Genomic DNA, 13538 nt, shown 5'->3' with positions numbered 1-13538 from the left:
ATAAAAGGAACTCAGCATTACCAAATCAAGCAGCATGGACCTCTGCCCTTTACCAGGTGTTTTCATTATCACTTTTGATCTTATTATCACAATATATTAGTGAGGACACATGACATTATCCTCACTTGAAAGATGAAGTAACTGAAATATAGCAAAGAGAAATAATGTACTTAATGTACCTCAGCAAATAGATGCAAGCGCCAGCATTAGAACCAACATCTCTCTGACCCCAAGTAAAGATGACATAGGAGAAACTATCAAACCATTTATCAAAATACTTAGTCCAGGTGTTAGGAGACTATGTTTAAGCATCTCTCTAATCTCCCCCTGCTTGGCTGCATTTTTATCAATCTCATTTTAAGTACTGCAGCATCCCTTGACTATTCTTCTGGCTTTAGTCTTTCTTTATGTCAATTCATTTTTCCAGGCTTCCAGTGAGATAGAATGGAAAGAATCAGTACCTTGATATTTAATTTCTACTTCCTGGCTATGTGATCTTGGTCGAAACACTTAACTTACAAGTTTCAGTTCCTGTATCTGTAAATGGGAATATTTGCTTGGTATAATAGATTTCGGACATGGGTTTGAAATCTGCTTTTTGTGCCTTTAATTTTTTCAACTATAAAGTTAATACCAATTTCATAAGCTGGTTGTAAGGATTCAATTAGAGGATACCTGTAAAGTGCATAGCATAGTTACTGATAGACAGTGGGAACTCAATAACTGGTAGATAGCCTAACGGTTGTCATTTAGAAAGAGAGGGGTTGCTGGGGCGCCTGGGTGGTGCAGTCGGTTTAGCGTCCGACTTCAGCCAGGTCACGATCTCGTGGTCCGTGAGTTCGAGCCCCGCGTCAGGCTCTGGGCTGATGGCTCGGAGCCTGGAGCCTGTTTCCGATTCTGCGTCTCCCTCTCTCTCTGCCCCTCCCCCGTTCATGCTCTGTCTCTCTCTGTCCCAAAAATAAATTAAAAACGTTGAAAAAAAAAATTAAAAAAAAAAAAAAAGAAAGAGAGGGGTTGCTGAAAGGAGGGAAGGAAAGCTGTTGTTTTATATGGGTTGGTCAGAAAGGGCCTCAATGAAAAGGCATCATTTGAGTAGGGACTTGAAGGACATAAGGGCATGAGCAATATATATTTCTAGAGGAAGAAAGTGTAAGTGCAAGGCCCTGAAGTGAGAAAATGTTTTGTTGTGTTTCACAAATAGTAAGGATGCCAAGACGACTTGAAAAAATTGAGTGGGGTCAGAGAAATATACCAGGGAGTCACATCAGGGAGGGCCTTTCAAAAATTCAGAACTAGATGGGGAACTATTACAGGGTTGGAGAAAAGAAGTGATGTGGTTTGCCTTATATATTTTTTAAAAAGTCTCTTGGTTTTTCAGAAAAAGAAAATGAAGGGGTAGGGTGGGTGGTGCATGGGTTGAGGCAGAGCAGCCAGTTAAGACATTACTGCAATAATATGGACAAGGGATTATAGTGGCTTGGCCTAGGGTTAGTTGTAGAGTCAATGAGAAGTAGATTCTGATATATTTTGAAGATAAAACCAACAGAATTTGCTTGTGAGTTGGATGGAGGAATGAGAGAAAGAAGAGTCAAGCAGGACTCCAAGATTTCTGGCCTGAAAAAAAAAGGGGGGAATGAAGTTGCCATTTAATGAGACGAGGAAGACTATGACAGGAGCAGATTTGGGTGAGGGGAGGGATCAGGAGTTTAGTTTTGACTATGTTTAATTTGAAATGTCAACCAGACATGAAGTGGAGGTGCTGAGTAGGCAGTTGTATGTATAAATATCTGGAGTTCAGGAGAGAGCCTGGGCTGGAGATATACACCTTTGGAGTTGTAACTGTATATATGACATTTAAAGCTACAAGACTGAGATCACCTAGATAATGAGGGCAGATAGAGAAGAGATTAGAGGACTGACATTTATTGAGCACCTACAATGTGCCAGGCAATGTGAATTTACAAATTATGGAGTAATGTACAGGTAATTATTCTTACTTTGATGATACCATGATGACCATGTCACTACCTTGCTCAGCAAATTTACATGAAATAAAGCCAAGTTCTCTTGCCTGGTATTCTGGGTTTAATACAATTCCCCTTTAGCCTTTTCCTAGAACTTGACTATATACAAACCCCATTTTTCAACTAATCTAGTTTGCACGCCACTATCTAGCCATGCCTTGTGCTTTCCAACATTAGCTTCTTTCTTCAAGCTGTCCTGGCTGCTGGAGAATGTTCTCCTCTTACCAGTCCACCAAAAACCCTATCCATCTCAAAAGTTTTGTTTATCTGCTATACAAAGCCTTTCCTGATCACCCAGGTCAGCATGCATCTCGGTCAACTTTGACTTCTGTTGCCCTTTTTGTCTAACTACTCTTAGAATGAACTCACTGCATGAACTGCATTATGGGGATTATTTTTGTATGAGAAACCCAGGTATTCTCAAAGGCAAGGACCATGCCTTATTCCTTGGCACTTAACAGTGTCTAGAAAAATAAAAGTTTTCTGGTAAACAGAGTGTGAAATACAACTAAGTATATACTTTACCTACATCTGGCTGTGACTTTGGAATAGGAATTACAAAGACAATATGAAAAATCAGAGATGATGAAATCTTTTCAAATGTGTAAAACTGAGTTTCATTTACACATTTAAAGTATTTTTTTAGATGACAAACTACTTCCTTGGAATAAATCAGGAGGCATGATAGCATAGGGATTAGGAGCAGACTCTAGAGTCACACACTTAGGTTTGTTTCTGGTTCTGATATTTACTATGACATTGGGCAAGTTACTTAACCTCTTTTGTGCCTGAATTTCCCCATCTCAGTGAGGACAGGATGAATGTTTACCTTCAGAATAGTTTTTAGGATTAAATGAGATAATGCATATAGGGTACTTAGATTAGTGCCTAGTATAGTAAAACCTCAATAAATACTATTATTTAAAAAAAATTATGCTGAACATTTGGCTATTGGATAATCATCATGATCATTATCACTTTTAATATTTCATATCTCACAGTTTATAAAACACTTTTATATACATTGCCTTATTTGAGCCATGATATGGTCCTGGGAGAAGCAGAATTTATTGCTTCTGTTTCAAGACAACTGAGCTTTAGAAAGGGGGTGTGCCTTGTTCAAGGTTGTACAGCTAATAAATGATCTTTTGATTCCAAGCCCAATGTTCCTTCCTCTATATCATTGCCTTTCTCTATTCCATCTCCTTAATTATTCCAACAATCAAGCACAGACACCTAAGAACTATGAGTTTTCAGACAGAGTCAGTGTGTAAGGCATTGTTAAGGCATAGGATGCTTCATCTCATTACTTAAAAACAAAACTTATAATTTAGAAAATAATACATTTCAAAAAAAAAGAAAATAATACATTTCTTAAACAAAATGACTAACCTGAAGAAATATAAACCACTCTTGCTAGAAATAGTATTTTCTCCCTTTAATTAGACTGCTAATATACCAGATTAGTTTCACATATAGACCTATTTAGAAGTAACTATATTATTCTTTTAAATATTTTGTTATTTAGTTTTTTTTCTGTAAATATTATATGAACAGTTTAGCAGATGACTTCAACCTATAAATTCAAGCGTCCTGTGGTCAAAATATGCCACAAGCATCTTTCCTTACAACATCACTTTTGGAAATAAAGCAACTGAGAGGCCTTGTCTCTAGTCCTCAGTGGTCATGAACTGGATGTATGCTCTCAAGCAAGCCATTGTACCTGAGGCCCCCACTTTCTCTAACTGGCACTAACAATGACTGCCTTGCTGCCTCCCAAAGCTGACGAGAAAAGGGATAAGGTAGCTCTGTGAGTGCATTTTGCACCTGAGTGACACCTGTTGGTTTCTCTCAGGCAAGCAGTTTTTTGTGGCTTAAGGATGAGATGAATGTGGTAGGGAAGTAACTGTACGGGAGGTGGGGAGCAGGGGAGGAGAGCTGAGCAGGAAGAGGAGATGGTGTGAGATTGTGTATGCTTCGGTAAGGAGTTTGGACTTTCTCTGCTAGGCCATTAAAACCACTGGAGGGTTAAAAAAAATTTTTTTAATGTTTATTTATTTTTGAGAGAGAGGGATAGACAGATAAGGCTCAAAAAGGGGAGGGGTAGTGCACAAAAAAACATAAAATACCTACGAATAAATCTAATCAAAGAGGTGAAAAATCTATACACTGAAAACTATAGAAAGCATATGAAAGAAACTGAAGAAGAAACAAAAAAATGGAAAAAGATTCCATGCTCCTGGATAGGAAGAACAAATAGTTAAAATGTCGATACTACCCAAAGCAATCTACATATTCAATGCAATCCCTATCAAAATAACACCAGCATTCTTCACAGAGCTAGAACAAATAATCCTAAAATTTGTATGGAAACAGAAAAGACCCCAAATAGCCAAAGCGGTTTTGAAAAAGAAAACCAAAGCAGGAGGCATCACAATCCTGGACCTCAAGCTGTACTACAAAGCTGTAATCATCAAGACAGTATGGTACTGGCACAAGAACAGACACTCAGATCAATGGAACAGATAGAGAACCCAGAAATGGACCCACAAACGTATGGCTAACTAATCTTTGACAAAGCAGGAAAGAATATCCAATGGAATAAAGACAGTCTCTTCAGCAAGTGGTGCTGGGAAAACTGGACAGCGACATGCAGAAGAATGAACCTGGACCACTTTCTTACACCATACACACAAAAAAACCTCAAAATGGATGAAAGACCTAAATGTAAGACAGGAAGCCATCAAAATCCTTGAGGAGAAAGCAGGCAAAAACCTCTTTGACCTTGGCTGCAGCAACTTCTTACTCAACATGTCTCCGGAGGCAAGGGCAACAAAAGCAAAAATGAACTATTGGGATCTCATCAAAATAAAAAGCTTCTGCACAGAGAAGGAAACAATCAGCAAAACTAAAAGGCAACTGACAGAATGGGAGAAGATATTTGCAAATGACATATCAGATAAAGGGTTAGTATCCAAAATCTATAAAGAACTTATCAAACTCAACACCCAAAAAACAAATAATCCAGTGAAGAAATGGGCAAAAGACATGAATAGACACTTCTCCAAAGAAGACATCCAGATGGCCAACCGACACATGAAAAAATGCTCAACGTCACTCATCATCAGGGAAATACACATTAAAACCACAATGAGATACCACCTTACACCTGTCAGAATGGCTAACATTAACAACTCAGGCAACAACAGATGTTGGCGAGGATGCGGAGAAAGAGGATCTCTTTTGCATTGTTGGTGGCAATGCAAGCTGGTACAACCACTCTGGAAAACAGTATGGAGGTTCCTCAAAAAACTCAAAATAGAACTACCCTATGACCCAGCAATTGCACTACTAGGCATTTATCCACGGGATACAGGTGTGCTGTTTCGAAGGGACACATGCACCCCCATGTTTATAGCAGCACTATCAACAATAGCCAAAGTATGGAAAGAGCCCAAATGTCCACTGATGGATGAATGGATAAAGAAGATGTGGTATATATATACAATGGAGTGTTACTCGGCAATCAAAAAGAATGAAATCTTGCCATTTGCAACTATGTGGATGGAACTGGAGGGTATTATGCTAAGTGAAATTAGAGAAAGACAAAAATCTATGACTTCACTCATATGAGAACTTTAAGTGACAAAACAGATGAACATAAGGGAAAGGAAACAAAAATAATATAAAAACAGGGAGGGGGACAAAACAGAAGACTCATAAATATGGAGAACAAACTGAGGGTTACGGGAGGGGTTGTGGGAGGAGCGATGGGATAAATGGGTAAGGGGCACTAAGGAATCTACTCCTGAAATCATTGTTGCACTATATGCTAACTAATTTGGATGTAAACTTAAAAAAATAAAAAATAAAATTAAAAAAAAAAGAAGGGGAGGGGCAGAGAGAGAGGGAGACACAGAATCTGAAGCAGGCTGCAGGCTCTGAGCTGTCAGCACAGAGCCTGATGTGGGGCTTGAACTCATGTACCATAAGATCATGACCTGAGCCGAAGGTGGAAGCTCAACTACCTGAGCCACCCAGGTGCTCCAAGAAGCCAGTGATCTTAAAAAGCAATGGCCATAAGAAAACTTGGGTTTTAGTGTTGGCTCTGCTTTTATAATTGATCATGTGACATAAGTAAAGTGCATCATTTTATTATGCTTTGATTCTTCCATCTGTAACATGACAGCATTGCTTTGATATCTCTGAGATCCTTTTCAAATATAGTAATGATTCCAATGTAATGTAATGATACATTATTTTGTCTGGTTTAGAGCATTTGGGTATTTTTAACATAAGTATCCATCATTGCTCTAAAGAAAGAATTCATTGCTACCATGCTTTCTTTAGCTGTAAGCCTTTCCTACCTCTTCTGCTTCTCTCCACTTAAGGTAATTACAGCAGATACTATTTACTATGTGGTAGGGACAGTTTACATTCTTGTATTTAATTCTTTCCACAACTCTCTGAGATAGATGTTATTATTTTTCTTTCAAAGAAAGAAAGGTGAAGAAATAAACATTCAGCATGGTCAAGTAAGTTGCTCAGTGTCACACAGCAGGTATCTGATGGAGTGGGATTCAGATACAGGTCGAACTGCAACCAAAACTTTTATTTTTAACTATGCTCTGTTTCTACTCAGCCAACATATCTCTCTGCAAGACTCAGTTCAAATTTATTTCCTTTCTAATGCCTTCCCTTACCACTGCAGGGTGAAATTACCTGTCTTTCCAACTGTAGGTATAATTTGTAATGCAATTTGCTTTATGTGTGTTTTCACTAGAATATGAACTCTTCAAGGTCAGTAACAATTTTTTATTTCTGTATCATTAGCATCTGGTATGGAGGTTGGCAGAGTAGCTGCTCAGCAAATGTTTTGTCATATGGAAGAACAAATACATGAACGAAATACAAATTAAACTACTTCTATTTCCTTATGTTGGCAAAAAGGATATCCTTGTGTTATCGATAAAGTCAAACATCATCCAGCAGTAGTTTGTGGATACAGACTGTAAGTTCTACAAGGGCAAGAATTATGTCATTATTTTCCTCCTGTGTTTCCAGCACTGAGCTTAATGCTTAATGTAATAAAGGTGGATGGGTAACAGAGGAAGGAATCTGCATACCCTAAATTTGTAAGGTGTTCCCCCCACAAAGTTAATTTAAACAAACCTTTACTAACTAAGGGCCTACTCCACTAGAAGCTTGTTTATATTCACTGTCTTGTTCCTTTAAACATTAGAAAGAGAAAGAAAAAAAATTATAAGTTATACTTATGGATGGGGAAAAACTAGAAAGCAGGAGAAAAATACAAATACATTCATTACTTTGTTTTAGAATATAAAATGTCTGATACTATATTTCTGAATGTATCCATGTTTGTCTGTTTGGGGAGTTCATATCTATAGGTCTGGAGGAAGAAATGCTCTCAGAGCAAGAATGAGGGCTGTGTGATTACATAGGTGACAAGGAACACAGGGCACCAGTCCTGAAGCCAATCTGCCATTACCATCCTCCTTTCCTAGTATTCTCCAGTCATATTATAAACAGAAAGACCACACTTTCCAGTTGCAGCTGGAGCTTCTCTGAGTTGGCAAAAGAAGGAAAACAGAGGAGACAGTAATGGGAAAGAGTTATGGTATAAAAAGAAAAGGAGGCGGGAAGAGTGGAAAGAAGGGAGGAGAATAAAAAGAGTAAAATGGGATTAGAAAGAGCAGGAGGGGTGGGAAAGAAGGAGAGAAAAGGAAAGAGGAAGGTTGGGGGATATTGACAACCTCACACTGAGTGGCACTGGGCCAGTACCCAGTAGGTCCAGAGGGGAACTGAGAAGATGGCAGGGGCCCCTTACTGACTCTGAGGCAGGGGGAGTAGTAAGTAGTAGGGGTTAGATCATTCCTTAACTTTAGGACTCAACTATGTCACTACCAACTAGCTTGCAATGCCCAAGTAAGCAAATGGGCCACTGATGTTCACATGGCTCTAACACATCCAAGAGGTATGGCTTAATGACCAAAGCTCTGGTAGTGAATACTTCTTCTCTTGGTAACTGTTATGAGCAAAACAGAAAGCAAAACAACAACAAAAATCAAATAACTCAATGTTCCCAGCACCTTGACAATCAGCTTTGCTGGGAAAGGCCTGTGTCTGCTGCTATTTTGCTTGTCCCACAGTGCTTAATTCAGTGGCATACCCACCAGACATTTAGTAAATAGTTGGACAGCTGGGAAATCTTAACATGAAGTATTGTTTTGATTGGAGGGTGGGGGCACAGAAGAACGTTTACCATCCTATGGTGAGAAATCAGTCTCTGCTTTGTGGAGAAAAGGTTGAAGACACAATAAGACTCCTGGAGTTAAGTCTTATGTTATTTGTTATTAAAGAGGTGAGGTCTTAAGATGTGCTTTTTAACAGTCTTTAGTTTGGTTGTAATTTAAGATGACTTTTACAAATTAGATCCTAATCCTTGCAGACACAGATGGCTGTTACAGAATAGCCTTGCAAAAACACTAGTCATTTGACTTGAAAGAGCATTTAGAAAAGGATGAAGGGCTATTAACTCTCACCCTACCCCTGGCTCTAGGAGGTCTAGTGAGTCCTGGGTGGGCTTTCTGGGTTTAGGTCTGGGTCTGGAATCTGGGTGGGCCTATGGCATCTGTTCTTATTTGGAACAGCTTCTCTAGTTCACTCTGGAATCAGAGATTTAGGAACAGACCGAGATCATTAACATTTCACAACAGCAAGTAAATGGTTATGTGTGAGGTACCATTCTGGGAACTTCAGGGGAGACAGACATGAACATGATATGGACAGCCTTTGTAAGAAATCATAGAACAACAGGAAAAGTGATATGAGAGAGGGATGTACAAACTGCAATGGGTACAGAGCTGAGGAGCCTGGGAGAAGGGGAGGGCTTCTGAGAGAGCATCGATGACATTTGAGCTGGGCATTAAAAGATGACCTCAAACAAGCCAGGAAAAGTGGGGAGAGTGGATATTCAAAGAAAAGAGAACAGAGTATACAGAAGCAGAGAAACAAGAGAGTCTCGTGTCTTTTGTGAATAGTGAGCATCTCATTATCTCCTGGTGATGGAAATAAGTAATGAAAGGCAAAGCTTAAGGTGGGAATGGTAGGTATGGGTCAGATTGTGGAGAGTTTTTGAAAACATTCTAATGGGTCTATCCTTATCCTAGGTCCATAAGGAGCTATTAATGAGGTTTTCTGTTTGTTTGTTTGTTTGTTTGTTTGTTTGTTTTAAACAAGAAAGGGAATGATCAGAATAGGGTTTTAAAAATCCTCTTACAGAAGCAAGCCTCTGGTTAAACTTTTCCTCTGGGGAGCTGGGCCCAACTTGATCTAAACTGGCCTTGGGATAGGGTTTGAGATAGAAATGGGGTTAGGTATGAAAGGAACATTAGAAGAGCCTGTTAACGAGATTGAATAGCATTCTTCAGCAGTGTAAAGAGTGAATGCTTGAGATCTAAATGAAGAGCAAATTTTCTTGGGGAGCTTGGGTGGCTCAGTCAGTTGAGCATCTGACTCTTAATTTTGGCTCAGGTCATGATCTCACAGTTGTGAGATCGAGCCCTGTGTTGGGTCGAGCTCTGCACTGGGCATAGAACCTGCTTGGGATTCTCTCTCTCCCTCTCTCTCTGTCCCTACCCTTTGCACTCTCCCCCCCCCCTCAAAATAAATAAATAAACATTAAAAAAAGAGTAAATTTTCTCTAAAACTAGGTGACCAACCCTCGATTTAGGGCAAATCCATAGTTAACATAGTCTGTACTGAAAAGGCTGAGTGTTCAGTCAGTAGAGCTCAAGGTGGGCAGATAGCAGGCCCAAAAACCTCTGCATTTCACTTCACAGTTCCCTTGCTTATTTACAACAGCAACTTTGTACATTTCTACCATATAGTCATTAATACTAACCATAAAACTCAGCCTTTTTAGAAATTGTTCCTCTCTCTCTTTCTCAAAAATAACTAAAAAAAACCATTAAAATAAAAAGGGGTGCCTGGGTGGCTCAGTTGGTTAAGCGTCCAACTTCGGCTCAGGTCATGATCTCATGGTTTGTGGGTTTGAGCCTCGCGTTGGGCTCTGTGGTGACAGCTCAGAGCCTGGAGCCTGCTTCGGATTCTGTGTCTCCCTCTCTCTCTGCCCCTCCCCTGCTCCTATGTCTGTCTGTCTCTCTCAAAAATAAATTAAAAAATTAAAAAAAATTTTTTTAGAGATTGTTCCCCCCACGCTACTCCCAGTAATTGGGTTTAAAAATTAATTTGGAAAAAAAAAAAAAGTTTAATTTTAAAAGCCAGCAGCTCCTTAGACTTTCTCTCCTTTAGTACTTTCACTTTCAGATGAAAGGCCCAGAAGAGGAGTGCCTTAAAACCAAGGGTTGGGATTTTAGAAGTCCTCATCACAAGGGAAAAAAAAATTGTAACTATGTGTGATGATGGATATTAGCTAAACCTACTGTGGCTATCATTTCGCAATGTTCACAAATATTGAATCATTATATTGTACACTTGAAACTGATATAAGGTTATATGTTAATTATACTTAAATTTAAACAAGCAAACAAACAAACAAGAGCTGGGAGGGACTAAGTTAGTTCCTAAGTTTTATAAGTTCTTTAAGAGAGATGTTCATCACAGAACATAAGTATGAGAACCAGGCTGATCTTGAACCCCTTGATAGGGGTTCTTTCCTAAGTGTTCACACACTTAGAATTTAACTTCAGTGTCAGAATTAAAGTAGTTTTTTACTTGGCCATGCAGTCTACAGAGCACGTACATGCATGTGTTCCCTGGGACATGTTTGTGTGTGTTATATATAACAAAGAGGAAGAGATTGGAGCAGTAGGTGGGGCTAGTGAGAGAGGAACCAATGGCTAGCACCTGGAGTCCATTCCAGTGTCCTTGGCTGAGATATAAGTAGTAGGATCCTCATCCCACCTAGGGATTTTGTGGCTGAGTGGTAGAGCTAAACATATACCACTGGTTTCTGTCTCTACTCTGCAAATCTGACAGCCACTGTGAGGGACTAAGATGAACCTTAATTAAATTCTTGCTTTTGTGTTTTAGATGAAGTCTAAGTTATTAGAGTTTACATTATTGGATCAAAATGGAATCAAAGAATATTAAGATTTACTATGTATCCTAGAGGTAAGCTAGTCTAAGCCCTATCCCAGTTAAAGTAGGAACATCAGGAATGAATCCTTCCCCATGTATGTCCAGTAATGCTGGAAAGGGATCATTCAGTAATGCATGGTTATCTCCAATGACAGGAAAATCACTACTTCATGACCCAAGATATTCCCTTCTTAGAAAATACTTCCCTATATGGGGCCAAATTCATCTCCTGTAACTTTGAAATCACTGGTCCCAGTAACGTCTTTGGAGCCTTACAAAGTAAGATCTCTCTTTTTCATGGCAGCCCTTCAAGTAACTGAAGACAACAATCATGTCTCCCATAGCCTTTCCATCTCCAGAGGAAATGTTCCTCAAATGACAGGATTTCCAGTTCCCTCATCTTCCGATCAGCTCTGCTCTAGACATGCTCTTTTTTCTTCAGGCTTCAGCATGGAGTCTAAGGACTGTTTTAGGGGGAGTTTATTTTGTACACAGCTGAACAGGACCATTAAATTATCTTCTTGTTGGGATTATACCTCTAAAAATGCATCTAGCATTTTGTTAGCAGCCACAACACATTAATGCTTATTCAGCTCAATTCAACAATAACTTCTGCTAAGGCATGGTCTTTCCAGCCCAAACATGAGTAATTAATTTTCTAAATCTAATGTGGGAATCTATCTCTAAATATTTCTGTAAAATTTCTATAGGTTTATTTTTGTCTATTGTTTTAGTATTTTAAGGTTTTTTTTAAATCTTGTTTTTCATAATCTATAAATCTGATAAAGTCTTAAAAGCATGGTGAGTAATAAAGGATTGAATATAGAACTTCCTGGTCTACTCTAGGTGTCACTTTCTGGACACCACCATTTAGTCAGCAATGAGACTACCTAAGTATAGAGTTACATCTCTCTATTTTGCCCCAGAATACATTAGAGACTATCAAATACTTTGCTGAAATACAGATACATAATGAGTATAAGTCATTCTCTGTGACTTTCCAGGATAGCAAAAACTGTCAAATCACAAAAAACTCTTGGTTTAGCATGACTTGTTCTAGTGAACCTATAATCGTTGACCCTGATCAAACTGTTAAGCTGATAAGCACACAATTCTCAGATCTACTCTGAGGTATATAGAGATGAGATCTTGGGAAAGATCTTGAGTCTGCATACAGATGCTTGAATAGGGGAAATAGCTTGGAAGGAAGAAAGATTTAGTACCTAATTTCTCACATAGGCTCCTGGGACATGTCTGTTGGCTTGGGAAGACATACCTCCTCCAAAGGCTGAGAAGAGAATGGTGTGTGCAACAAAGTACTCCTAGGCATGTGGTCTTGTAGTAGGCTGTACCATTGGACTTTTCTTGGACTACTTTGTCCAACCCTAATGATGGGATATCTCCCACTGGACATATTTCCTAAAATAGGCATGTGAACTTACGTCTCTCCTTGGAAAGGTACTCAGTAACTTGAACTCGCCCCATGGAAATCCTTTGGAAGCTACAAAATCAAAGACAATCTGGAGCTTATTGCTGGCCAGGAACCGCCGCTCAAGGAACTCGCCACTGGGGGTCCGGATCCGCAGTTTGCTCACAGGTTCAGCATTTTCTTCCTTTGGCTCTGGAGGCAGGGCCTGCTCTAAGGAGAGTCGAATGGCCTAAAGAGGGAAAAAATCAGGTGTCAAAGTGTGTAACAGAAAGGACTGTGGAGAGTGGGGCAGGGAGAGACTAGAAAGAAGCTGCTGCTTTCTAGAAACTCATCAAAAAGTTATTGCCCTTTATTAACCAAGCCTGATGCTTGAACAATAGAATCACATATTTTTCATTTTCTTAATATTAGCCCAATAAGCAATTAATTAAAAGAAATCCCACCTTAATGACATATTAGTAAATTGATAGGTAACCACATAGAAAAGAAATGTAATTTGTTTTTTACTGAAGGGCTCATGGGTATCAAATACCCAAATTGCCTCCTTTGTAGGTTATGAATTAAGGCTATTAGAAGCATTTACAAAAGACATACAAGTAAATAATATATTTGAAAAGCATACATTTTCCAAGTCAAAATGACTGAAGAGTTTGTAGAATACTAGATATTATATGAACATGAAAATGGACTGGAAAGATTCGCTTGAGGTGATGAACAACTTTGGAAATAGTGGTGATGGCTGCACAACATTGTGAATATAATTAATGCCACTGAATTGTACACTTAGAAATGGTTACAAAGGCAAATTTCTGTTGTATATATTTTACTACAATAAAAACAAAGTGGAATGGAATGAAAAGAAATTCAAATGTTAGCTTTATTGGAGGCAGAAGACCGTAGACCTATTTTCAGCCTTGTCACTAACTTGCTGTGGGACTTGGCCAAGTTCCAATTTCTGGACC

General features: G+C 38.9%; 1 protein-coding gene across 3 annotated transcripts in view; it reads right to left on the bottom strand.

Moving 5' to 3' along the window:
- The window catches only part of FAF1 (Fas associated factor 1), a 532153-nt gene that overhangs the window by 29655 nt on the left and 488960 nt on the right, over window positions 1–13538 (bottom strand). For all 3 annotated transcript variants that reach the window (XR_009258134.1, XM_058717421.1, XM_058717422.1), the window contains exon 18: window positions 12590–12805. Coding sequence is in view for 2 of the 3 variants with exons in the window: in XM_058717421.1 (XP_058573404.1) it covers window positions 12590–12805 (216 nt within the window). In the remaining variant the exon portion in view is untranslated. The remainder of the gene's footprint in view (window positions 1–12589; window positions 12806–13538) is intronic.

The sequence above is a fragment of the Neofelis nebulosa genome, chromosome 2, assembly GCF_028018385.1.
Source record: "Neofelis nebulosa isolate mNeoNeb1 chromosome 2, mNeoNeb1.pri, whole genome shotgun sequence".
Lineage (NCBI taxonomy): Eukaryota > Metazoa > Chordata > Mammalia > Carnivora > Felidae > Neofelis > Neofelis nebulosa.
This window is presented reverse-complemented; position numbering and strand designations above follow the sequence as displayed.